The sequence below is a fragment of the Pongo pygmaeus genome, chromosome 20, assembly GCF_028885625.2.
Source record: "Pongo pygmaeus isolate AG05252 chromosome 20, NHGRI_mPonPyg2-v2.0_pri, whole genome shotgun sequence".
Taxonomy (NCBI): Eukaryota; Metazoa; Chordata; class Mammalia; order Primates; family Hominidae; genus Pongo; species Pongo pygmaeus.
Window position 1 is genome coordinate 4,608,513 of NC_072393.2, and position 25,561 is coordinate 4,634,073.

At 55.0% G+C, this 25,561-nt stretch overlaps 1 protein-coding gene across 3 annotated transcripts in view; it reads right to left on the reverse strand.

Moving 5' to 3' along the window:
* Positions 1 to 25,561, reverse strand: part of DPP9 (dipeptidyl peptidase 9) — a 50,472-nt gene that overhangs the window by 14,778 nt on the left and 10,133 nt on the right. For all 3 annotated transcript variants that reach the window (XM_054466405.2, XM_054466400.2, XM_054466403.2), the window contains exons 5-14: positions 17,543 to 17,655; positions 15,807 to 15,980; positions 15,562 to 15,730; positions 14,298 to 14,411; positions 13,724 to 13,852; positions 11,909 to 11,970; positions 9,269 to 9,369; positions 5,511 to 5,688; positions 4,789 to 4,951; positions 1,002 to 1,081 (exon numbers count right to left, since the gene is read on the reverse strand). In XM_054466405.2, the coding sequence (XP_054322380.1) occupies positions 1,002 to 1,081; positions 4,789 to 4,951; positions 5,511 to 5,688; positions 9,269 to 9,369; positions 11,909 to 11,970; positions 13,724 to 13,852; positions 14,298 to 14,411; positions 15,562 to 15,730; positions 15,807 to 15,980; positions 17,543 to 17,655 (1,283 nt within the window). The remainder of the gene's footprint in view (positions 1 to 1,001; positions 1,082 to 4,788; positions 4,952 to 5,510; positions 5,689 to 9,268; positions 9,370 to 11,908; positions 11,971 to 13,723; positions 13,853 to 14,297; positions 14,412 to 15,561; positions 15,731 to 15,806; positions 15,981 to 17,542; positions 17,656 to 25,561) is intronic.

The window sequence follows — 25,561 nt, forward strand, 5'->3', positions numbered from 1 at the left end:
GGAACTGCGCGTCCTCAGGTGGGACCTGGAGCCTGCGCTCCACCCCCAGACAGCTCTTTCCCGGCTTGAATTGGGAGGGCCCACCAGAGCCAGGTGGGAAGGCCAGGGAGGGCACCGTGCCCGAAACAGAGGCTCAGGGAAACCCGGCAGTCCCCAGCCTGGTCAGCCATTCCTCCGACCCAGGTGTTTGGGTTCAGAAGTGGCAGGGCCCTACCTTCCTGTGGGAAGCCCCAGTAGGCCCCGAAGTGGTGTCTCCTGGAGGAGCGGGAGGGCAGCCTGCACTGCGTGGAGCAGCGGGGCCCCTCCTTCACCTGCGCTGGGACGCTAATGGTCTTGAAACAACTGCTGCTGCCTGGGAGCGAGCAGGCTTTGGCTGATGCCTGGAAAGGAGCCGGGAGGCCTCAGAGCCCCAAGGGAGGAGAGGGCATCGCCCCTGTGCCCAGGGCCTGAGAGGCCGGTGGAGGCAGCTGGAGCATGGGGTGACCAGGGACCCCAAGACGTGAAGAAACTGAGGATAAGTGGTCTCCCGGGACAGCGGGGCACAGGCTTCCAGTGTGGGGAGCATCGTGCCCCACAACAAGGCAGCTGGACGCATGGCCCCGGATGGCCTGCAGAGGACATGCTTCCTCTTTCATGATTTCTAAAAGGCTTCCAATGTTTTTCTTAATTTCAGGGTGAAAGGATAAAGCACGTGAATGGCACAACGTTCAAGATGAGACGGGGAGGTGATGAAATGATTGGCTTGTGTGTACGGTAGACACCGTGCTGAGGCCTGCAAACTGCTGTAAAGCAGGGTTCTCACAGGTCTGTGTGCGTGTGTGTGCACGCACGTGTGAGTGTATGTGTGCGTGTGTGTGAGAATGAGTATATGTGTGAGAATGTGTGTGTGTGTGAGAGAATGTGTGTGAGTGTATGTGTGTGTATGCACATGCGTGTGTGAGTGTATGTGTGTAAAACACACATGTGTGGAGCAGGGGAAGGCTGCGAGGAGACCCTGGTACCTTGGAGCCGTGCCTCGCCAAAACCTCCCATTCACCACTGGTCAGAGCAATCTCTTCCTTAATGGGGCACTTAAATTCATCTGGAAAGAAAGAAAGAAGGGAGGTGAAGCGGCCTGGGAGGTGATGCAGGCGCCCAAAGGCACCCAGGTCAAATTCCACCCAGGCAGACTCGCCATGGAGCCACTGAAACCCTGGCTTGCCGTGAACTCAGACGCCAGCACAGGCCACTGCGTCAGACCTGCCACATGGGCAAGGAAGCCTGCGGGGCCTGTTCCTGCCATGTGGATGGACGGCCCAGTGTTTCCCACGAGAAACCAGGAGACCCGTGGCTCACTCCTGTAATCCCAGCACTTTGGGAGGCCGAGGCAGGAGGACTGCTTGAGGCCAGGAGTTTGAGATCAGCCTGGGCAACATAGTGAGACCCTGTCTCTCCAAAAAAAAAAAAAAAAATTAGCCAGGCGTGGTGGCGTGTGCCTGTGGTCCAAGCTACTTGGGAGATTGAGCTGGGAGGACTGCTTGAGCCAGGAGGTTGAGGCTGCGGTGAGCTATGATCACACTACTGCCGCTCCAGCCTGGGCGACAGAACAAGAACCCATCTCAAAAAACAAAACAAAACAAAAAAAAACAGGAAGAGAAACCAGGAATCTGGATTTTCACTGGAATTTCCCAATTTTAGAACCCTCCAAAGGCCACATGACATCTGTGTGTGGCCCGGGTTTGGGCGGGGGGTGGGGCGGGAGTGTGGGGGAGGAGCCAACTGGGCCCATGACCTCTTAGGACACATTAGGACTTTGTAAAACCAGATTTTTTTTTTTTTTTTTTTAAAGACGGAGTCTTACTCTTGTCGCCCAGGCTGGAGTGCAATGGCGTGATTTCGGCTCACTGCAACCTCCGTCTCCTGGGTTCAAGTGATTCTCCTGCCTCAGCCTCCCGAGTAGCTGGGATTACAGGCGCCTGCCACCATGCCCAGCTAGATTTTGTATTTTTAGTAGAGAAGGGGTTTCACCATGTTGGTCAGGCTGGTCTCCAACTCCTGACCTCAGATGATCCACCTGCCTCAGCCTCCCAAATTGCTGGGATTACAGGCACGAGCCACTGCACCTGGCCGACTTTTTTTGTGGGGGCGAGGGGGTACAGACAGGGTCTTACTATGTTGCCCAGGCTGGTCTTAAACTCCTGGGCTCAAGCGATCCTCCCACCTCAGCCTCCCAAAGTGCTGGGATTCCAGGTGTGAGCCACATCCCCGGCTGGAACAAGACACTGGTGAAAGCGCTAGGGCTAGAGACCAAGGCTCTGCTGGTTTTATGATTGCTTTTTTGGGGGATAGAAGGGTTGATCTCGTTTGAATTTTCACCAGGTAAAGAATGACAGTGCGGGGTGCATCATGGCACACAGCAGAAACACAATGAGATGGTTTGTAACTGAGGGCTCACTGTCCTTTCTTAACCTTTTAGGTCTAAACAAGCTACTGCAAACGTGTCTGTTGGGAGCACGGGAGGGCAGATGTGGTTTCCCTGGCGTAGAGATCTGGGTGTGGTTACTTGTGGCATCGGGGCCTGGGGAGGAGAGGGGTTCCCACCCAGCCCCAAGACCCAGGCTCCTGCCCGCATCCCGATGTGTTCCTTCTGATGCAGTGTCACTTGGGGTCACCTCCTCGCCATGCAGCTGCCGTCTAGGAGATGCATGGTGTGTGCTGGGGGCTGAGCAGGGTGCTGGGAAATCTGGTGTGCCCACCTCACAGGCCGGGGGTCTCTGGGGGCACTGCAGCAGCCTGGAGGGTCTGTGCCCCTGAAGAGTGGCAGCTGCGGCTGGCTCCACTTGAGACCACATTTGAAACGTGAGCGCTTGGGCCGGCCCATTTTCCCACAGGGGGCAAAATGAGCATTTATATGAAATCCCAATGCCAGGTGGTGGTGGCTGAGCCAGCCAGACAGAAAGCGAAACACCAACGAGCCGAAGACAGCTCCCCTTCGAGACGATTAGCCAGTAAGTCTGCACTGGCCGCATCCCACCCAGGAGGACCCCGATGCTGGCCTGAGGGAGCTGTCACCCCCCGGTCTGCATCATACTCAGCTCCGTGGCAGCCTACAGCGTCACCCGTCCCTGGCTCATTCGCCCCTCAGCTCCTGCACTCCTGGACGCCTCGCTCCCTGGGGTCTCTGTCTCCTGTGTTGGGGGACGCCTTGGCTGCTGTGTGGGCTCTGCCCCCAGAGGGCACCGGACCACATCTAGGGACATCTGTGGTTGTCACAACTGGAGGCGCTCCTGGCATGGAGTGGGTGGAGGCCAGGGATACCACTTGCTGCACAGGATGGCCCCGCCCCAGGGAACCACCCGGCCCCGGCGTCCATGGTGTCGCTGCTCTAACTTTGAAGAGCCTGGGCCGGGCTCCTGGACCACCCCGCCTCTCTATCCAGATGTGACCCTTGGGAGCTCTGTCCCATCCTGAGGCTGACACTGTCAGTGTGCAAGGACACCCGCAATCCCACCAGCAGTCTTGGTTCCCTGAGCTCCAGGCACGGGAACTGGCCCATACAGCATCTCCACTACCGGGTACCTCAACTTGAACACGTCCAAACCCGACTGGATTTTTTCTCTCCTAGAACAGTCCTTCTCTGAGTCTGTCTTAGACTGGACCTGCGGACCCCTCCGGGCATCCATGCCTCCTCCCTCCTCTCTTATCCCCCACCCTTTCCACTGCAAACGGTGTGGACTCAGCTGTCAAAGCACATCCAGAATCAGACCCACCAGGACAGCTCAGCCACTGCCATGACAGCAAGCCTGTTGCCTCTCCCGGCCCCTAGGCCCGTGTGCAAGCTGCAACCAGAGGAGTCATCTGAAACTGAGGTGAGGGAGACGACTTCCTATTTCTCTCGGGGTCAAAGCCCAAGTGCTCCTAGAGGCCCAGCAGGCCCTGCACCATCTGCTCTTTCCCTCCCCACCCTCTCCTCCCTCTCTCCCCCTCCTCCCTCTGCTCCAGCCACAGGGGCCTCCTCCCTATTCCTCCAACATGCCAGGAACAGTCCTGCCTGCCCCAGGGCCTTTGTACGGGCTGTGGCTCTGCCCAGAGCCGTGGTGTGGACCCCTCACCTCCACAGCATGCTCTCCAGAGACGTCCTCATGCCCTCCCGTTGTAGAAAGAAGGCTCCTCACCCTCAAGCCTCTCGCCCGACTGCATTTCCTTCCACCATGCGCCATCACACCAGAGGCAGCGCCTCTAACTGTTTCTGGAATACTGCCTCCTCCACTAGAAGGTCCCAAGAGCAGGGATTTTCCTTTTTCTTTGTTTACAATGAACAATTCCATCACTACTACCTACAGCAGGAGCTGGCAAATGTTTCTACAAAGGGCTAGACAGTAAATCTTAGCCTTGCACAACCGTTTCTGCTGGGACTACCCAGTTCTGCTGCTGCAGCACAAAAGCGACCACAGACAGTCTCTGTAAACAAGTGGCTGTGGCCCAGTGCCAATAAAACTTTATTTATGAACACAGGTGATAGGCCGGATTTGACCTGCAGCCATAGGTGGCCAACCCCTGGTTGTGCTAAGGGCCTGGCACAGGGGAGGTGCTCAGTAAATCTGCTGCCTGAATAAGCCAACAGCTGGGTGCTCTAAGCCTTGCCAGATCATGACCAGTCACTGGGGAAGGCTGGCTTCCTGCCGATCCCTGTCCCTTCTCCTGCAGGGTGTGCTTGCTGAGTGGGGGGGCCGATCAATGAACAAACAGCACATTGAACCACACATGACTAACGCGATGAGTCGACAGCATTCGTCAGGCTCTGCTCACCTTCCCCGGGGCTGAAGGGCTCACTCCAATCGTAGCCCTGGGATTTTAAAACAGCGGTGACTTTGTACAAATGGCAGAAGCCGGTCTTGCATTCATTGGCGCGGAGAAAGCAGAGCTCGTCATCTCCCTCTGATTGGGGGAAGGGATAGAAGATGTCATGAACCTGTCCGGAAAGCAGATAGAAGATGCGTCAGAAGGTGTGGGTGGCCGGGCATGGTGGCTCACACCAGTAATCCCAGTAGTTTGGGAGGCTGGGGCGGGAGACTTGCTTGAGCCCAGGAATTTCAGAGACCAGCCTGGACAACATAGTAAGACCCCACCTCTAAAAATAAATAAATACATTAGCCAGGCATGGTGGTGCAGGCTTGTGGTCCTAGCTACTCTGGAGGCTGAGGTGGGAGGATCACGTAGGCCCAGGAGGTCAAGGCTGCAGTGAGTCATGAGCACACCACTGCACTCTAGTCTGGGCAACGGAGCAACCCTGTCTCTAATTAAAAAAAAAAAAAAAATAGATGAGGGGAGAGGCTCCAATGGCTGCCAGACTCACCAACCCCCCCAGACCCTCTTCCCTGCCAGCCAGGGATGGCCAAGGCCTGAGCTCACTTCTCCACACAAGGGCAAACCCCACCCACCATTGGCGCTCAGCCTTCTAGGACGTGGGGGTGGGGACAGTGTGACTCCAGGGCCCAGGCGGGCACACAGCCAGCGCTTGCCCCGCTTACATTGATCCAGACGTTGGTGACCTCTTCATACACCACATATGGCTGGACGTTCCTGGGGACGGCTCTGGCGGAGGCTAGCCGCTGCTCCTCATTCTCTGTGCTCGGGATGAACAGGGCCGGTGGGAGGAGGACGAGCTGGAGCCACTGCTGGGGCCGGTCCAGGAACATGGCCCAGGCGCTGAGGGGGAAGAAGGGGGGGAAGATGAGAGGGAAGCTGGGAGCCTCAGTGGCCTGCAGAGAGAAGCTGGGGACGCAGCGTCCAAACCCGTGTGGAATCAGGGCTGGGCTTCCTGCGCTGGCTTCAACTGCACTTGTCAAAGTAACCCTGCAGCACCCACAGGCTTACTTCCTGGCACATGCTTAGGGGAGGACAGGATGGGTGACAACATTTCATGATCCAAATGTTCCGGAAACAATGGCCTAAGTCTCACAGCGGCAAGCTCTAATAGTTTCTCCTCTTCACTGACTCCTCGGCCCACAGTTGCTATCCTTTATTTCATAGCTTGCTTTATTTTATTTCTTTCTTTCTTTATTTATTTAATTTTTTGAGACAGAGTTTCACTCTTGTCCAGGCTGAAGTGTAGTGGCGCAATCTCAGCTCACTGCAGCCTCTACATCCCAGGTTCAAGCGATTCTCCTGCCTCAGCCTCCCGAGTAGCTGGGATTATAGGCGCCTGCCACCATGCCCGGCTAATTTTTGTATTTTTAGTAGAGACGGGGTTTCGTCATGTTGGCCAGGCTGGTCTCAAACTCCTGACCTCAGATGATCCGCCAGCCCCAGCCTCCCAAAGTGCTGGGTTTACAGACGTGAGCCACTGCACCTGGCCTAAATGAACAATTTTTAAACTTGAATTTATTTTAAGAGGAGATGTCAGTATTCTACGTGGAATAGCAGCACCTCCACACAGAGAGCAACAAAAACCAAACCAAAGGGAAGCATCACAGGGACATAAAATACTAACTAGAGTGGGTGCCTGGGCTCAGGCCTGCAATCCCAGCACTTTAAGAGGCTGAGGTGGGCAGATCGCTTGAGCCCAGAAGTTCGAGACCTGCCTGGGTAACATGGCAAGACCTTGTCTCTACAAAAAAAAAAAAAAAAAAAAAAAAAAAAGTCCAGGTGCAGTGGCTCACGCCTGTAATCCCAGCACTTTGGGAAGCCGAGGCGGGCGGATCACAAGGTCACGAGTTTGAGACCGTCCTGGCCAACATGGTGAAACCCCATCTCTACTAAAAATACAAAAATTAGCTGGGCGTGGTGGTGCGTGCCTGTAATCCCAGCTACTCGGGAGGCTGAGGCAGGAGAATTGCTTGAACCTGGAAATCGGAGGTTGCAGTGAGCCAAGATCACGCCACTGAACTCCAGCCTGGTGACAGAGCAAGACTCCGTCTCAAAAAAAAAAAAAAAAAAAAATTAAAATATTAGCTGGGAGTGGTGACTCACACCCACAGTCCTAGCAAACATACATATGGCAGCAGCACATAATACAATTCATTGTTAACATTCCATTGGAGGCATTAACCAATGCAATTAGAAAAGTGAACACACTTAGAGGCATAGGAATGCAAAAGCAAGACCCTCATCTCTACAAAAAATACAAAAAATTGGTCAGGCGTGGTGTCGAGTACCTGTAGTCCCCTCTACTCAGGAGGCTGAGGTGGGAGGATTGCTTGAGCCTGGGAATTCGGGGCTGCAGTGAGCTATGATTGCACCACTGCACCCCTGCCTGGGCCACAGAGTGAGACTCTGTCTCAAAGGAAAAAAGAAAGAAATCCTAACTAAAGCCCATGGGCCTCCCAAAGCACTGAACCTGAAGTCTGTTAGAAAGAAGGCCCAGGCCAGGCATGGTGGCTCACACCTGTAATCCCAGCACTTTGGGAGGCCAAGATGGGAGGACTGCTTGAGGCCAGGAGTTTGAGATCAGCCTGGACAACATAGCAAGACACTGTTGCTTCAAAAAATAAAAATATTAGCCAGGCATGGTAGTTCTTGCCTGTGATCCTAGCTACTCAGGAGGCTGAGGTGGGTGGAATGCTTGAGCCCAGGAGTTCAGGGGTGCAGTGAGCTATGATTGTGCCACTGCCCTTCAGCCTGGGCCACAGAGCAAGACCCCATTTTTTTTTTTTTTTTTTTTGAGACAGAGTCTCGCTCTGTCACCCAGGCTGGAGTGCAGTGGCGCGATCTCGGCTCACTGCAAACTCTGCCTCCCGGGTTTACGCCATTCTCCTGCCTCAACCTCCCGAGTGGCTGGGACTACAGGCGCCCGCCACCATGCCTGGCTAATTTTTTGTATTTTTAGTAGAGACGGGGTCTCACTGTGTTAGCCAGGATGGTCTTGATCTCCTGATCTCGTGATCCACCCACCTCGGCCTCCCAATTTTTACAAAAAATATAAAAGGAAAGGAGGCCCAACAAGTGTGTAGGGCAAGGGAAGCAGTTTTTCTGTGCAACAGACCCAGATACAATATACTTTCAGCTTGGTGGGTCATAGTTTCTATCACAGTTACTCAATTCTGCCACCGACAGTCTGCAAACGAGTAGGCGTGGCTGTGTGCCAACACAACTTTACGCATGGACACTGAATGTGAATTTCATGTGACTTCCATGTGTGATAAAATCTTCTGTGGATCCCCTCCCTTCTGCCCCCCAATCATTTAAAAGTATAAAGGCCGAGGCAGAGGCAGGCCAATCACCTAAGGCCAGGAATTCGAGACCAGCCTGGTCAACATGGTGAAACCCTGTCTCTATTAAAAATACAAAAATTAGCCGGGAGTGGTGGCGGGCACGTGTAGTCACAGCTACTCGGGAGGCTGAGACAGAAGAATCGCTTGAACCTAGGAGGCAACAGCTGCAGTGAACCGAGATCATGCCACTGCACTCCAGCCTGGGCAAGACAGTGAGACTCCAACTCCAAATAATAATAAATAAATAAATAAATAAAAGTGTAACTGCCATTTTGAGCTCATGGGATGTATAAAAACAGGTGGACAGCTGGGCATGGTGGCTCATGCCTATAATCCCAGCACTTTGGGAGGCCAAGACAGGTGGATCACAAGGTCAGGAGTTCAAGACCAGCCTGGCCAAGATGCTGAAACCCCTCTCTAAAATACAAAAATTTGTATTTTTGTCTCTACTAAAAATACAAAAATTAGCTGGACATGGTGGCGGGTGCCTGTAATCCCAGCTACTTGGGAGGCTGAGAGGCAGGAGAATTGCTTGAAGTCGGGTGGCAGAGGTTGCAGTGAGCTGAGATCGCGCCACTGCACTCCAGCTTGGGCGACAGAGTGAGACTCCATCTCAAAAAAAAAAAAAAAAAAAACCAGGCAGAGGCTGAATTTGCCCACTGGGGTTTGGGGCCCCCGTTTAGGGAGGTGGTAGAGTTCTCTCCTCGACATGGATGGGAGGCTGGGGAGTGAGTACAGGGGAGCACCTCTAATTTGTGACTCAGTTTTTCTGAGCCTGAGGTCTGGGGAAACCTGAAATCCCCTCTGTAGGTCTCCTCCACACTCCGTGTAACTGAATCAGCATGTCCTAGTGGCACTAACACTGGGACTCATAAGCCCAGTGTTTCATCCTCAGACTGGCTGAGGTCAGGAGGGCCCTTTGGACACTGGTCTGAGGCCTGTCCTGGCAGTTGCACTGCGGGAAGACGTGAGCAGATGGAAGGAATGGCACGGAAGGCCAGGAGGCGGCTTTGGTGGCTGCCCAGGGCCCAGGGCCCCACAGGTGAGTTTCTTGGGTTCCGGCTGGAGACACTCACTATTTGCCGTCCCGGGTCCACCCGGCCCTGGCGATGTACTCCACCTTAGGGAACAGCGAGCTGAAGGGCTGCACCAGCTCCTTCTCCTGGGTCGAGACGATCTGAAGGGAAACAGGTCTGGGTCATGCCCTGGCCTGCCCGGCGCTGCTCGGAGGAGAAGGTCACTGCGCTGGGTCCCATCGTGTCCCCCCCAAATTCATATGCTGGAGTCTCAGCCCCCAGAACCCCAGAACGTAACCTTCTTTGGAAATGGGGCCACTGGAGATGTACTGAGTTAAGACGAGGTTGTGTGGATGAGGGTGGGCCCTGATCCAGCATGACGGCTGTCCTTACAGGGGGACACGTGGACAAAGACACATAGAGGGAGGCCGTCTTGAGAAGAGATACAGGAAGCAACGGCACCAAGAAGCCATGGAAAAGGAGCCACCTGCCAGCAACTTGATGTTGGACATTGTCAATTTCGGCCGTGTAAGCCTCCCAGTCTGTGGTCCTTTGTCATGGCCCAAAAAAACGACTACACCCAACAGGGGCAGGTGGGCTGGGCGAGCCAACGGCAGCACCCCAGCAGGTGCCTGGACCCAAAGGCTCTGGTCTGGGCTGTCCCTTAGAGCCAGGTGGCTCTGGGCAAGCACAGTCCCCGGACCCAGGGCTTCCCCACGCTTAAACAGGGCTGGCACGGCGTCTCCAGGGTATTGAGAAATAGGGGACCTGGGGCTTCCTCGTGCCTAAATCGGGCTGGCACAGCATCCCTGGAGGATCGAAGGGAGAAACGGCAGCAGGGCCTCCAGCTCTACCACTTGAGTGGGTCACCAGCCCCACATCCCCAAGCCAACTTGTTTGATTGGCATCACCCAAGCCCACCTAAGGACTCTGCACGTCTGAGAGTGCAAGGAGCCACTAAAACAGCCTGGCGGGGCCGGGTGCAGTGGCTCACGCCTGTAATCCCAGCACCTTGAGAGGCTGAGGCAGGTGGATCACTTGAGGTCAGGAGTTCAAGACCAGCCTGGGGAACATGGCAAGACCCCATCTCTGCAAAACCCACAATTAGTTAGGTGTGATGTTAGATGCCTGTAGTCCCAGCTACTCAAGAGGCTGAGGCAAGAGGATTGCCTTGAGCCTGGGAGGTTGAGGCTGCAGTGGGTCATGATTGCGCCAGTGTACTCCAGCCTAGATGACAGTGAGACCCTGTCTCAAAAAACAAGAACAAACAAGCAAAGCAAAACCCCAGCCTTAGAGGGAGGTTTCACGTGGATCACTGGCAAAGCCACTCAGACTGATCACCTAAAATCTGCCAGAATGCTCCTGTCAAGAATGCAACAGAAGGCCGGGTGCGGTGGCTCACACTTGTAATCCCAACACTTTGGGAGGCTGAGGCGGGCAGATCACGAGGTCAGGAGATCGAGCCCATCTTGGCTAACATGGTGAAACCCCGTCTGTAATAAAAAATACAAAAAATTAGCCGGGCATGGTGGTAGGTGCCTGTAGTCCCAGCTACTCAGAAGGCTGAGGCAGGAGAATGGCATGAACCCGGGAGGCGCAGCTTGCAGTGAGCCGAGATCGCACCACTGCACTCCAGCCTGGGCGACAGAGCGAAACTCCATCTCAAAAAAAAAAAAGCATGCCAAAGAGGTCTGGAGAGGTCCTAATCACATTATGTCATTTTTGCAAGAGCACACAAGGGCCTCCTTGGTTTGTCCCAGCCCTTCCATCCTCTGGCGCAGGGGAAGGGAGGGTTTCTCTAGATGCCTGGTCTCCCCATCGTCATCTGCTCTCCTCTGCCCCAGCCTCTTTGGCCCAGGGCTCTGTCTGCGAGTTCTCCAATGTGGTTACTTAACTTCCTGACACCCTTCTGGGTCTTATGAGATTTGCAACTTCTGAGAGAACTGATCAGTGTGGGGCTATTGGGGGTCCCCAGGGAGGGTAGGGATGTGAGAGAAGGGAGGGATATGCTGGGCTGCAGGGGGTGGCTGGGGAGGAGGGGGCCGAGGGAGATGTGGTCACAGATATGGTCTGCTGGTGACCTCCTTGCTGCGGGGTGATGATGCCTTTTGCTGCCTGATGGCGCCTCCAGGCTGTGGTGTCCTTTGAGATGACCCCCAGGTGATAAGGACCCTGTGTACTAGATCTGACGAGGTCAGGGGGATGGGGATCCAGAACCCGTCTCCAGTAGCTGACGGGTCCAGTGAACTGACCCGAGGATCTGCCCAAAATGCTGGAGGAAACACCCCATCTGAAGTTGGCGTCCCCCAGCCATCTGCCCCACAGAGTTCTCTGTTCTAGAAACTTGGAGAGAGGGCAGCTCTGGATCCACACATCACCCACTCCCGGGGTAGCCTGGGAGCACCTGCTGCGTCTGTCCTCACAAGACCCCTGCCCGGTGCTTGTTCCTTACCGCGGGCGTGGCCTCGAGTCTCAGGACCCACTCTGTGAGGTAGGGAGGCCAGCTTGCCACGCCGCATTCTAGCGCAGGCCCAGAGACACACAGGGAAGGCCCATGGCTAGGTGGACCAGGCGGCAGGGCTGGGGCCTGGGGAGTGCCCCCACAAGGGAGGTGAGTGACCTGCCCATCTACCCAGCTGCCTACCCGGCTCCTCCCCACGTCATCTAGAAGATTATCTAGTATGCAGCAGGCCCCCTTACCTTGCCCTGGCTGTCAGTCTGGAACTCGGCCAGTTTCAAGGCAATCTTGGGATTCTTGCTGCCTGCAAAAACCGAAGTGAGGTGAACACCAGGCAGGCATCACCCGTGTGTGCCGAGAGCCGGCGCGGGGGGCCTGGGCTGTGGGGTGACATCCACAGAGAGGTGTACAATTGGAGTGGGGGAGGCAGGAGAAGCCAGGTGTCCCACGGTCTGTCTGCAGGCACATCGTCCTGCTGGAACAGGCATGACACCCCTCAGGCGGGGACCTTCTGACTTTGGGCCTGGATCGCATTCCCGACAGTGACGCGGCATCTGGCTTTCTCATTTAAGAACACGGGCCGCACCCTGTGCTGAGAGCTGGGGCTTGTAGGAGCCGCAGACACCAGGAAGACACCATCCCTGCCTTGGGAGAGCTCCAGAGCAGACGGTGAAGCCCGAGGCATCACAGTGAAACCGACAACGTGACAAGTGGGGTGTGTCCCATGCAAAACCAGGGAGCCCGTGTGACAGCCAGACCTGCGCCCTCGGGAGGCCAATGGCGACAGAATAAGGGACCCAAGAGGCTTCTGAAGAGTGGGACTTAGTTCAGGCTCCAAAAGAGGGCGCGGGCCACAGCAGAGCGGAGAATGCTTATTTTTTTGGCTAGACCTACGAGAAACTCAACTCCAGCCCTCGTGGCTCTGGCCTCCAGGGCAGGTGACTTCTCTGAGCCTGTTTCCTCATCTGTCAAACAAGGGGGAAAAGACTGACTTAGCTCATTTGCAGTGGGAGTTGGAAAGACCCCACAGGAAGCTTCCATCTAGCACGGCACAGAGCAGGCACTCGCGGAGTACGGGCAATAACGATGCTCTTATATGGTCCCATGGGGGTTGCAAACCCAAGGCCTGAACGTGGAATCTGCGCTGCATGTGTGTTCTGTTTGGCTCCAGAGATATTTTTAAATAATTGGAAAGATGTTTAAGAATTGGGAGTGGCCGGGCGTGTGGCTCACGTCTGTAATCTCAGCATTTTGGGAGGCTGAGGCGAGAGGACCACTTGAGGCCAGGAGTTCGAAACCAGCCTGGGCAACAAAGCAAGACTCCATCTCTACAGAAAATTTAAATATTAGCTGGGCATGGTGGCACACACCTGTAGTCCCAGCTACCTGGGAGGCAGAGGTGGGAGGATCACTTGAGCCTAGGAATTGGAGGCTGCAGTGAGCTGTGATTGTACCACTGTACTCCTGCCTGAGCCACAAGGTGAAACCTTGTCTCAAAAACAAACAAACAACAAACAAACAAACAGACACCACTATAGTGTGAGGGCCAAATCCAGCCTGCCTTCTGTTTTTGTATGGCTGAAAATCCTTCTTTCGTTCTGAGACGGTTAAGAAAACAAACAAAACAAGAGCGACATTTTCGCTAATATGAAAATCATATGTATCTCAAGGTGAATTATTTGTAATCCAAACTTCGGTCAAGTTTCCTTGGCACACGGCTACGCCCATTCCTGCACATGCCGCTTTTGTGCTCCAGCAGCAGGGTGGGGCAGTTGCAAGAGAGCCTGCCTTCACCTGGCCCTGGAAGCCTGAGATACCTGTGCCCTCGCCCCTTCCAGAGACGGCTTGCCCACCTCTGAGCAATGTGATCAGGAGGCCACAGTAAGCCAGGAGAAAGGGGCGGCCCCTGCAGGGCGGAAGCCTTCCTTCTACACCCCCATAGATGCCCAGAGCATACACATGCAGCTCAGAGGGCCTGGGGGACAGTGTACCTCACCAGGCATGCCCCAGGTGCCTCAGATCCCTGGCCCGGCCCCTCACATGTACCGGGCACTCACCTGTCCTGGGGTACCGATATGAGTCCGTCTTCCTTTCTTCTAGTGCAGGAGAAGGGACGTGAATGACCTCCACCTCGGACTCATCGACTTCCTCATATAGGATTCGCAGCGTCTTGAGGCCCTCTGAACCTTGGGTGGGGTGGCGGGCAAACTGCTGAGGATGCCAGAGGCAGAGTCCCTGCCATCAGCCCATCCCCTTCTGCAGCACCGGGGCCTGAAGATGGGCACCGTGGGCTCTGAAACCAGAACCCCAGCTCTGCCATTCGCTAGACCTTATGCCAGTTCCAACTCTCTGGGCCTCGGTTTCCTCCCCTGGGCAGTGGGAAGCAGAGCAGGGCTATTCCCAGCATGAACTGGCATGGGAAGTGGCCACGTGGGGTGTAAGGGGCTGAACTGTGTCCCCTCTTAGGGCAACAGTGATGTCTATAGTCGTTAAGGAACTCTCTAGGTATTGGTATTGACAGACGGTGGAGGTGGTTTGAGGTGAAAGGAGTAAAGGGCAGGAAGGACACGGCCTGTGATTCCAGGAGGAAAAGCACGCCCGGGAGCATGTTGAAAAATGGAAGGGACCTACCTTCCCAGGAGGCTGTGGGGCACCACCAGTACCCAGTGAAGCGGTCGAACTCTTCCTGTATGACGAAGGTGGCCACGCCCGCAGACTTGGGGTCATCCAGGACATTGGATAAACCTAGGGGGAGGGACAGAGAGCATCAACAAGGGGTGAGCAGCCTGCTAACACTGGGGACAGCCAGGGGCTCAAGGAGAGCATGAGAGAGAGGGAGAGAGAAGGAGGGGAGAGGGAGGGAGGGAGAGGGATGGAGAGCTCGGAGCCGACTGCTTTCAAGCAGGGCTGCTCCACCCCACACTGTGGACACTGGGGCCCTCTTGGTCTCTGGGGTGGGGCCGTTCGGGGCACAGCAGGGTGGTGAGCAGTGTCCCTGGCCTACACTCACCCCCGGCACGCCAGGAGCACCCCTGCCCAAGTGTGCCATCTAAAAACGTCTCTGGACATCGCCGAGTGGCCAGGTTTGGAAAGTGGGGCCCGGGCTTATGGGAAGGAGAGGTAGCGATCAGTGACTTGAAACCAAGACAAGGAAGGATGGGGTCACTTCTGATGAGCAGAGGAGTGGAGAGAACACGCAGGAAGCAGGTGAGATGTGGCCTTGACTTGATGGGGCTGGACAGGCAGAGTGGAGGGGAAGGTGTGCAGGGGCAGAAATGCCAGGGGCGCCTGGAAGAGGGTCTAGAGCACCATGGCTGGGCTGACGCCTGCAGCAGAAAACCACAGAGCGGCCGGGTGCGGTAGCTCATGCCTGTAATCCCAGGACCTTGGGAGGCCGAGGCAGGTGGATCATTTGAGGTCAGGAGCTCAAGAGCAGCCTGGCCAACATGGGGAAACCTCGTCACAACTAAAAATACAAAAAAAAAAAAAAAAAAAAAATTAGCCAGGTGTGGTGGCGGGCACCTGTAATCCCAGCTACTCGGGAGGCTGAGGCAGGAGAATCACTTGAACTCAAGAGGCGGAAGTTGCAGTGAGCCAAGATCATGCCACTGCAGTCCACCTGGGCACTCCCACCTGCACTCCCACCTGGGCAACTGTACTCCCATCTGGGTGAGACTCTCTCAAAAAAAAAAAAAAAAAAAAGAAAGAAAGAAAACTACAGAGCGGCAGGGACGCCAGGACCTCCTGGGAGACACGGTAGGCCACAGAAGGTCTGCACGGGAGGGTGGCTTGTGAGGGGTGCGTGCAGGAAGACCCTGGCTGTGGGGGCAATGGGGCCTTTCTGGAAGCTGGCCAGGTGGCTATGGTGGCCGTGCAAAGGAGGGGCTGGCCCCACCTTGGTGGCAGAAGGTCAGCCGCCGCTCCTCGCCTGTCTCGATGTTGGCCACCCACAGGTCGCTGTTATTGATGAAGGAGAAGAAGGCAGGGTCGGCAGGGCAGATTTTGGGGTCCATCCGGGGCCCTGAGCACTGGGTCTTGATTTCCAGCGGTTTCATAGGGGACACCTGAGGACAGAGACGCCCAGCTCAGGGGGAGGGGCCCTCCACGCCACCCCCGCACGCAACCAGGGCCGGGGCTCACCATGAAGCCGTTCTTGCCGCCGTCGCGGCAGTGGAAGAGGCTGTTGCTGGCCTGGAAGAGGAAGAGGCCGCTCTCGCTGTGGAAGTCGTAGGAGGTGATGCCGAAGACCCCCAGGCGCTTCCGCTCCCTCAGCAGCTCCTCCTCCCGAGAATAGACCCCATGGTGGGGCGTGGCCTGGAAACACACAGGGGACAGGGGGCAGCGTCAGTGGGCAAAGAGGATCTCCCACTGGCCAGGGCAGAGATCCTCGGGCTGGGGCATTCCCAGGGAATCTGACTTCGGGCCTCGCCAGAGAGAACTTCCTGTGCTGGGCAGAACTGGCTGCCGGAGCCCCTGACACAGTGGGTGGCCAAAGATTGCCAGCGAACCTGGCCCTGCAGGACTGGGTGAGTGTCCTAGGAGGTGGCAGGGGAGACTCTGGGGCCAGAAGCCTCCTCACTTCCTGAGCTCCCTCCCCATAGACTCTCTCCATAGCAGATGGGGGCCCCTGGGAGGGGCTGTCCCTGCCCCACACCACCGGAGTGCTCTCTCCAGGTCCCTAGTGCCATTCTTACAGACTCCCCACCCTCCTACCCTGTTCACAATCCCTTCCCATCAAGAGCTTTCAATTTCGTAATCCCAGCACTTTGAGAGGCCGAGGTGGGCAGATCATGAGGTCGGGAGTTCCAGACCAGCCTGGCCAATATGGTGAAACCCCATATCTACTAAAAATAGAAAAATTAGCCGGGTGTGGTGGCGCACGCCTGTAGTCCCAGCTACTCGGGACGCTGAGGCAGAAGAATCGTTTGAACCAGGAGGCAGAGGTTGCAGTGAGCCGAGATTGCGCCACTGCACTACAGCCTGAGTGACAGAGCGAGACTTTGTCTCAAAAAAAAAAAAAAAAAGCAGAATCAAAAGCAAAATTACCCCTACACTCTGTGGAAAGCAGTGTAAATACGAGGACACTGGCTTGGGGACTCAGAGACAGGCCAAAGTGAGGGCCAGTGAACCAGTGGTGGAGAAAGTGGGAGTGTCACGATCTCAGCCACACTGTTAGATATCATTATTGTTACATTGTTATGTTTATGTTGTTACTATGTTATAATGTTATGTTATTTTTATTGTTATATTGTTACTATTTTAGAGACTGGGATTCGCTGTCTCCCAGGCTGGAGTGCAATGGTGAGATCATGGCTCACTGTAGCCTTGCCCTCCTGGGTTCAAGAGATCCTCCCATCTCAGCCTACCAATTAGCTGGAACTACAAGGCGAGTGCCACCAGGCCTGGCTAATTTTATTTTTTGTAGGGACAGGCTCTTGCTGTGTTCCCCAGTCTGGTCTCAAATTCTTGGGCTCAAGCAATCCTCTTTCCTCGGCCTCCCAATCATCAAACACAAAAACACGCCAATCAATGCAAAAGGCATTTTTCCTCCCTCAACCATCCCCAGAGCGCCAACACTGGATGAGATTAATGATTAACCAGTCTCTCTAAAAGGGCCTCAAGCCAAGTTAATTCCCAATCTTTGGTGATGCCGTTCAAAGGAAGAGATGCTTTTGGTAAGAGTTTCTCTGTCGCTTGAGTACAGGTGGTCAGGGGGAGGAGGGAAGGCTCACCCGCCAGAGTCCACAGAACGGAAGGTTTGTGGGAACTCATGGCCGGTGGGGCGGAGAGGTGACCGAAGGCATGTATGGCCTGTGGGGCTGGCCTTTGCCACCTCCTCGCCCACGGTAGGGCCCACGCCCAATAGCACAGCTCACCTGGAAATGATCCAGCATCTGCTTCCAGGACAGGAGCAGCAGAGCCTCTTTCCGGACCTTCTTGGGAATCTCAGAGTAGAGAAGGGAGTTCTCTCGGCTGCCATATGGCATTCCTAAAGGGAGAAAGGAAACACCCAGAACGGGTACCCTGGCTCAGGATGGGGAGACGCCCTCAGCCTGCAGCTGGGCCCAGCTGGTTCTCTCTGCTTCTAGAACATTCTGCCAGGCTGCCGGCGGGACAGCCCTCCCCGGAAAGCTATGGATCCTGGGTTTGCGTAAGTAGGCAGTAGGGCCTTCCACCTGAGATATTTCTGCTGAATCTCATGGCCTGAATTACCGAAGAAACAGCACACAAGAGGCTGGGCACAGTGGCTATTGTTTGTAATCCCAGCATTTTGGGAGGCCGAGGCGAGAGGACTGCCTGAGCCCAGGAGTTTGAGACCAGCCTGGGCAACATAGCAAAGCCCCGTCTCAAAAAAAAAAAAAAGAATAAAATAAAATAAAATAAAAAAGAAAGAAAAATAAATCGCACACAAGAGAACAAGAAGGGCAGTCAGGAACAAACATCCAACTCTCAACAGGTTGGGTTCGGCTCTCCAAGGCCCTTCTTTACCAAGGCTTTTGCAGAGGACAAGAATTTAATATAGGATTAGAGGGAGGGCAAAACCATCAAAAAGGAATGAGGGCCAGGCGACATGGCTCACGCCTGTCATCCCAGCACTTTGGGAGGCCGAGGCAAGCAGATGATTTGAGGTCAGGAGTTCGAGACCAGCCTGGCCAACATGGTGAAACCCCATCTCTACTAAAAACGCAAAAATTAGCCGGGCGTGGTGGCACGCGCCTGTAATCCCAGCTACTTGTCAGGCTGAGGCAGGAGAATCACTTGAACCTGGGAGGCAGAGGTTGCAGTGGGCCGAGATTGCGCCACTGTAGTCCAGCCTGGGTAACAGAGCAAGATTTTGTCTCAAAAAAAGGGAATGGAGAAGCGTGCACCTGGTCCAGTATTTCCCAACCTCGCCCCTAATTACATGTGGGCCTGGACCATCCGCCGGGGTGGGGCTGTCCTGAGCACTGCGAGGCTCTGAGCAGCATCCCTGTCCTCCGCCCACTCCATGCCAGGGGCACCACACAGTCGTGACAACCACACATATCCCCAGGCATCTCCCAGTGTCCCTTGCAAGGGCAGAATCACCCTGACCTCAAACCACTGATTTAATCGAAGCTTCTGTAGAAAATGACGGTAGTGAAAGCTGCCAAGTGACGGTTTTGGGTGGATTACGCGAGGTAAGAAACGTAAAGCTCTTGGCACAATGTGTGTGACCCTCTGTGAAATCAGCGTATTTCATCAGTAAGCTGCGGCTTTCCACATAGCGTGTCTCTGGGCTTGGGATGGGTCTTACTGTGGAAGGCGCAATCACGTCCTTAGTGGCAAATAAAATAACTGTGTATTTTCCAAATGGTCATGTCTTAGATTTGCTGGATGACAGTACAATTGTCATTAGAAAAGGGAATGGCAGAAGCAGGATGGTAATCCCTGGGAAGCCTCGGTTTCCCCTCTCCATGCAACACCACTGAAAAACCAGGACAGGGCTCCTCCAAGCATAAAGCTGTCCAGTAGCCCACAAACGTGACATGACTAACGACAAGTCGCAGACAGCCCAGAGCCCTGGCCCCTCCTTGCTCTACTTTCAACCCTGAGTTTCTCCAGGACGAAGCCTCGGATTGGTGCTGTCCTGTCCTCTTTTCAGGACCTCCTCATACTCGCTTTTTTTTTTTTTTTTGAGACACAGTCTCGCTCTGTCGCCCAGACTGGAGTGCAGTGGCACGATCTTGGCTCACTGCAGCCTCTGCCTCCCAGGTTCAAGCAATTCTCCTGCCTCAGCCTCTCCAGAGTAGCTGGGATTACAGGCGCCTGCCACCACACCCGGCTAATTTTTGTATTTTTAGTAGAGATGGGGTTTCACCATGTTGGCCAGGCTGGTCTCGAACTCCTGACCTCAGGTGATCCGCCCACCTCGGCCTCCCAAAGTGCTGGGATAACAGGCATGAGCCACCACACCCAGCCCTCGCTTGCTTTTAAGAGGAGAACAGGAAGGCCACAAGCTCGCCGCCTCTGGGATTAGTGCTTAATTAGTAATATCTGTGCCATTTTTATTTCTTGTTACAGGCAGCCGCAGGGTCCTCCAGTTCCTCCTGCTTGCTTTCTGTGTCCTGACTGAAAATCACAGACTGCCCTGACCTCTGTGGCTCAGCCAGCTGCAGGTTTTTCCCTACAGGCTTGAACCAGAGCCTAGAACATTCCCAGGCACTGATAAATACCGAAAGCCAGCCCCGGCCCTGAGCCAAAATCCTTAAACCCTCACATAAACTCCATACCCTGACCCCCTTGCCGATGACACACCTGGCTGTAGAACGCGCCTTTTCTCTGCTGCCCATTGCAAGGACACTGAAGCCCACCCTGCACTGAAGGCCCCCTGGGAAATGCTTTGGACTCATCCCCGTGGCATTTAGGGTTCCTTTCTTTGGAATCCCAACCAGCCCCATCTGGGGATGGTTCAGGGCACTCCCTTGTGGGAACTCTCCTGCTGCTGCTTTTGGGGTGACTGCAGCTGTGGGTTCAGTGGGATGAAACAGAATCTTCTCACTATTCACTACAGCAAAGACGTGGAATCAGCCTAAATCCATCAACGGTAGACTGGATAAAGAAAATGTAGTACATATACACCACGGAGTACTCTGCAGCCATAAAAAAGAATGAGATCATGTCCTTTGCAGGGACATAGATGGAGTAGGAGACCATTATCCTTAGAAAAGTAATGCAGGAACAGAAAACCAAATACCACATGTTCTCACTTTATAAGTGGGAATTAAATGATGAGCACACATGGACACATAGAGCAGAACAGACACTGGGGCCTATTGGAGGGTGGAGGGTGGAGGGGGAGCAGCAGACAAAATAACTATCGGGTACTAGCCTGGGTGACGAAATAATTTAAACAACAAACCCCCGTGACACTAGTTTACCCAAAGAACAAACCGGCACATGTGCCCTTGAACCTAAAAGTTTGAGAGAGAGTCTCACACTGTCACCCAGGCTGGAGTGCAATGGCGCAATCTTGGCTCGCTGCAACCTCCACCTCCTGGGTTCATGCAACTCTCCTGCCTCAGCCTCCCGAGTAGCTGGGATTACAGGAGCATACCACCACACCCGGCTAATTTTTTGTAGTTTTAGTAGAGACAGGGGTTTCACTATGTTAGCCAGACTGGTCTTGAAATCCTGACCTCGTCACCTGCCTGCCTCGGCCTCCCAAAGTGCTGGGATTACAGGCGTGAGCCACCGCACCTGGCCAGTTGTTTGGTTTTTTTTTTAAAGAAAGAAACAGCAACTTCTAGTTGTGGCAAGGAACACAGGTTTCCCATGCATGAGGAAGCGTGCTTGTGAAGTACAGTAGTGATAGAAGGATGTACTTAAAGAAAAAGATTAGATTAACAGGATTCCTTTCAAATTGTATTTATGTAAAATGCAAAGTTCAGTGAGATGTGTGTGGGAAGGAGAAAAATCGTGTGGAGACTCAGGGGTGAGCAAAAGAACACAAGTGCTGGAAACACAACTCAATCTCTAGGAGCCCTTGAAGCTGCTGGGACCCTGCCCGTCCGGCCGCCCATGGGATGAGGGTCAAGTAATGTGTGATTTCGTTCGTGTGAAATGTCCAGAGCAAGCCAATCCACAGAGACAGGAAGTGGGTTCATGGTTGCCCGGCGCTGGGAAGTGATGGTTGATGGGGTTGCTTTTTGGGGCGAGGGAATGTTTTAGAAGTAGACAATGGTGATGGCTGCACAACTCTGTGAATGCGTGACTAAAAGCCACTGAGTTTCACACCTTCAAAAGTGAAACTGTGCAATGTGAATTACACCTCAATTTTTAAAAAGGACCCTTGGCCAATAGAAGGGGTGGGAGGGATGGGAGGGCCTGGGCAGCTGGTCCACAGGGACTCTCCGGGAGAGCTGGAGCTTTCCAAACAGGAAGTCAAAGCCACAGACTTGCCAAGGACGCCAGGGCCACCTCCTTCCAGGCTGATTAATCAATGATCACCAAATGGCCCCTGCCAGCACATTCCTCAGGCGAGCTGCTGCTGGCACCATGATGGTGACAACCGGCCTTTGAGGCAAGGGCTAGAGGTGACCGCCAAGAGCTGTGGATTTCTGCTGCCCCATCCCTCCTCGGACCTCCCTCACCAGCTCTGCCCCTGCAAACACACCTGATGCCAACCTGTCACCCACCCACGCCCCGTGACCCAGGCCTGCGCAAACACCATTTCCCGTCACTGCACGCTGTGGCCTCGAGTGGCTGGCCTGGTGGGGGATCGTGATCCACACAGGGCTAGGGCTCTCCCCTGGATCTCAGCCTGGGACGTCGGGAGACTAGAGTTCTTGTTTTCCCTTCCGAGGGAGTTCCAGAACTGTCTGGAACCCTGTGGCCTCCTCCAGCCACAGAAGTCACCGTTTGCAGTGGGAAGAGGCTGATCCACGTGGGGCAGGAGCGGGGTCAGGAGCGTTTCCCAATGCTGTAGTCTGAGGCCTGGAACCTGAGCCGGCCCCAGCCCATCTTCCCAGCAGCAGGAACCGCATGTTCCCCCGCTGCTCCTGCTAGCCTGACGCTGGGGGCTTTATCATGTGGATCTGAAAGAGCCCTTCTGGAGGGGCCCAGTGATTAGCTCCACACGCCCCACAGCAAACCTGGTACCTGCTGAGGACACGGGTCCCCAGAGGGAGCAGAGGGGACAGGTCCCACGCTTTGAGCAGCAGGCCAGGCCTGGCCTTGGAGCCTGGATGCTGGGCTAGTGCTAAGAAGTGTTATTATTACTCAGGGGCTGGAGGGAGGCCTGCCCCGAGAACCTGGATGTGACGTGAGCTCAGTGCTGCCCCTGACAGTGTGAAGTGACAGACTGGAGTCGTTGAAGGGTGAATTTCACCCCGAAAGGGGCAGTCTGGTTTTTGAGCTGCTCTAGGTACATTCTGGGGTTTCTGCCAAGTTCATGTACACCGGGGTGAGCCCTCAGCACCTCCCGTGTACTGTGAGGACCTGCCCGTCCCAGCCCCAGACACACACACGAGCCACAGGCGACCCGATGATCTCATCTATGCGGAGTCAATCTGAATCTCTGTCCCGGAAATTTGGAGAAAGTTCCTCCATTTCTGCTGGTGGCTAGAACCTGAGGCGTGGAATCCCGGGGGCTGTGGAGGGGTTGTGGAGGACAGGTGGGCAGCGAGGTGGGGTGGACCCATGCACAGACGGATGCCTGGCTTCTGGAAGGCTCTGGTTCTCAGGCGCTGCTTCCTGAGGTCCACTGGGCTTTCTGCTCCTGGGTTCCATGAGATGCCCCTCTACCTTTACTCCAGGGGTACTTCACGGCTCAGATGAGCTTGGAGGGTTTCTGTCCCTTTTAGCAGCTCCACGGAGATTTGAATGATGGCCCTGACAGAGAGGTGTCCACATCCTGGGGCTCGGGTGTGGAGGCTACATTACACAGAGAGACAGGCCTATGCAGCTGGGATTAAGTGAAGGCTCTTGAGCTTAGGAGATGATCCTGGATTACCCAAGTGAGCCAGATAGCATCATGAGTCCTTATCAGAGGGAGGCAGGCCAGGCACGGTGGCTTAACGCCTGTAATCTCAGCACTTTAGGAGGCTGAGGCAGGCGGATCACCTGAGGTCAGGAGTTTGAGACCAGCCTGGCCAACATGGAGAAACCCTGCTTCTACTAAAAATACAAAAATTAGCTGGGTATGGTGGCAGGCACCTGTAATCCCAGCTACTCAGGAGGCTGAGGCAGGAGAATCGCTTGAACCCAGGAGGCAGAAGTTGAGTTGCAGTGAGCCGAGATCGCGCCATTGCACTCCAGCCTGGATGACAGAGCAAGACTCCGTCTCAAAAAAAAAAAAAAAAAAAAAAAAAAGGAGGCAGACAGAAGAGAAGGAGAGGAGGAGGAGGAGGCTGTGTGACCATCAAGCCAGAGGTTCCAACGTTGTGGCCACAAGCCAAGGGATGCCGGCCACCACCAGAAGCTGCAAGAGGCCAGGACTGGTTCTCTTCTGGAGCCTCCAGAGGGAGCGTGGCCCTGATGATACCTTGATCTTGAATTTCTGCCCTCCAGAAGTGTGAATCATTTTCACAATGGCAGCCACAGAAAACTCCTCCAAACACCCTGACCAGGACAGCAACCCCAACGGGAGCAAGTGGCCCAAGACTGTGGATGCCGCAGGATAAAAAAGGTACAGACCACGCACGGCCCATGGCAGCCGTGGTCTGTACACTTGCAGTCGTAACAGCCAAGCTCTCTCAGGTAATTGAAACTCAAGCCATTTCAGTCCAATTTCTCCCAGACTAGAGTTGGCCAGCATTCTTAAAAGCCCAGACAGCCCGGGTGCAGTGGCTCACGCCTGAAACCCTAGCATTTTGGGAGGCTGAGGCAGGAGGACTGCTTGAGCCTAGGGGTTCAAGACTAGCCTGGGCAACACAACAAAACCTTATCTCTACCAAAAATACAAAAAATTGTCTGTGCATGGTGGCACGTGCCTATAGTCCCAGCTACCTGGAGGGCTGAGGTTGGGAGGATCACCTGAGCCAGGGATTTCCAGGCTGCAGTGAGCTGTGATCACACCACTGCACTCCAGCCTGGGCAACCGAGTGAGACTTAATCTCTAAAAAAAAAATAAAAAATAAAAGGAAGACAGTAAATGTTTTCAGCCACGTGGCCATATGACCTCTGTTGCGGTGACTCTCCTGCTGTAGCTGGAGAACAACCAAAGATGTCAGGAAAATAACGGGGACCAGGAAAACCTGACTTCTGAAGATGGCTGTCATCTGCCGACCCCTGTTCTGGATGATTTTTCCTTTTAAATTCTTTGTTTGCCAAACCACCATCTGATTCCCACACAAGTCTGTCTGTGGAGAGGGATTGCGCTGATGGCGGGAAGAAGACAGCCACCTGGTGTCCACCTTGGTCACTGTCGTTAGCACGTGGTCAGCCTCAGGCAGAGGATGACGGCCGTTCACTGGTTCCAATGCTGGCTGGGGGCTGCAGCACACGCGGGCCTGGGCTCAGGGGCTGAGGGCACCACCTTGAGTCCCACAGATGAGCACAGCGGCCTCGACAAGGATCCCAGCGCCACCCCACCCCTAAGGAACACTTGGCGATGTCTGAGGACACCTGTGGTTGTCACCACTGGGATGTGGCTGCTCCTGGCACGGAGTGGGTGGAGGCCAGGAACACCGCTCAGGACCCTGCAGTGGCCGGACGGCCCCACCCCAGAGAACGATCTGGCCCCAGTGTCCACGGTGCCAAGCGGGAGAGACGCTGCCTCTGTTCCCAGCCATGCGTCACGCTGCTTTCAAAGACACAGGCCTGGCTGATCTCTCCAAGGTGTCCTTCCTCCCAGCTCTTAAGGCCTCTGGGTGCAGTGGGCACCATCCGAATATCCGCTGCCCACCTCACGGGAGCCAGGCCCACAGTGGCTGCAGAAGCTGCTGGAGGACATGCAGCCTAACCTGTGCCCGGAAGGCACTTGTGGTGCAGAGGAGCCCAGTCCCATGAGGCACTGCAGACGCTGCAGGAGGAGCTGCGTGCAGGCACACGCCCAGAGCAGGAAGTGTTGATTCAGGGCCTGCAGCAGGGGCTGGAACCTCAGGATCCTGGAACCTCAGGATCCTTCCTGACGTGCCTCCACGGCGAGCTCCGCCTGGAGTTACTCCCGACTCCCTCTGGGAATGGTTCAGTCCAGTCCTGTTTGTCACAAGCCCCACCCAGCCCGGACCAGGTGGCTGGGAAGTGACTCAGGGGGTGTACCCAGCTGACTAGCACTGGAAACAATCTCCGGGCTCAGAGCCACAGGGCCGGCTTGAGCCACAGCATCCTGGCCACATGGAGGAGCAGGGCTGCCCTGTGCATGGCTCCCTGCACTGCTGACCCTCCGGGGGCCTCCCCACCCACCCCGCGGCGGCCCTTCCCTGTAGTCAGAG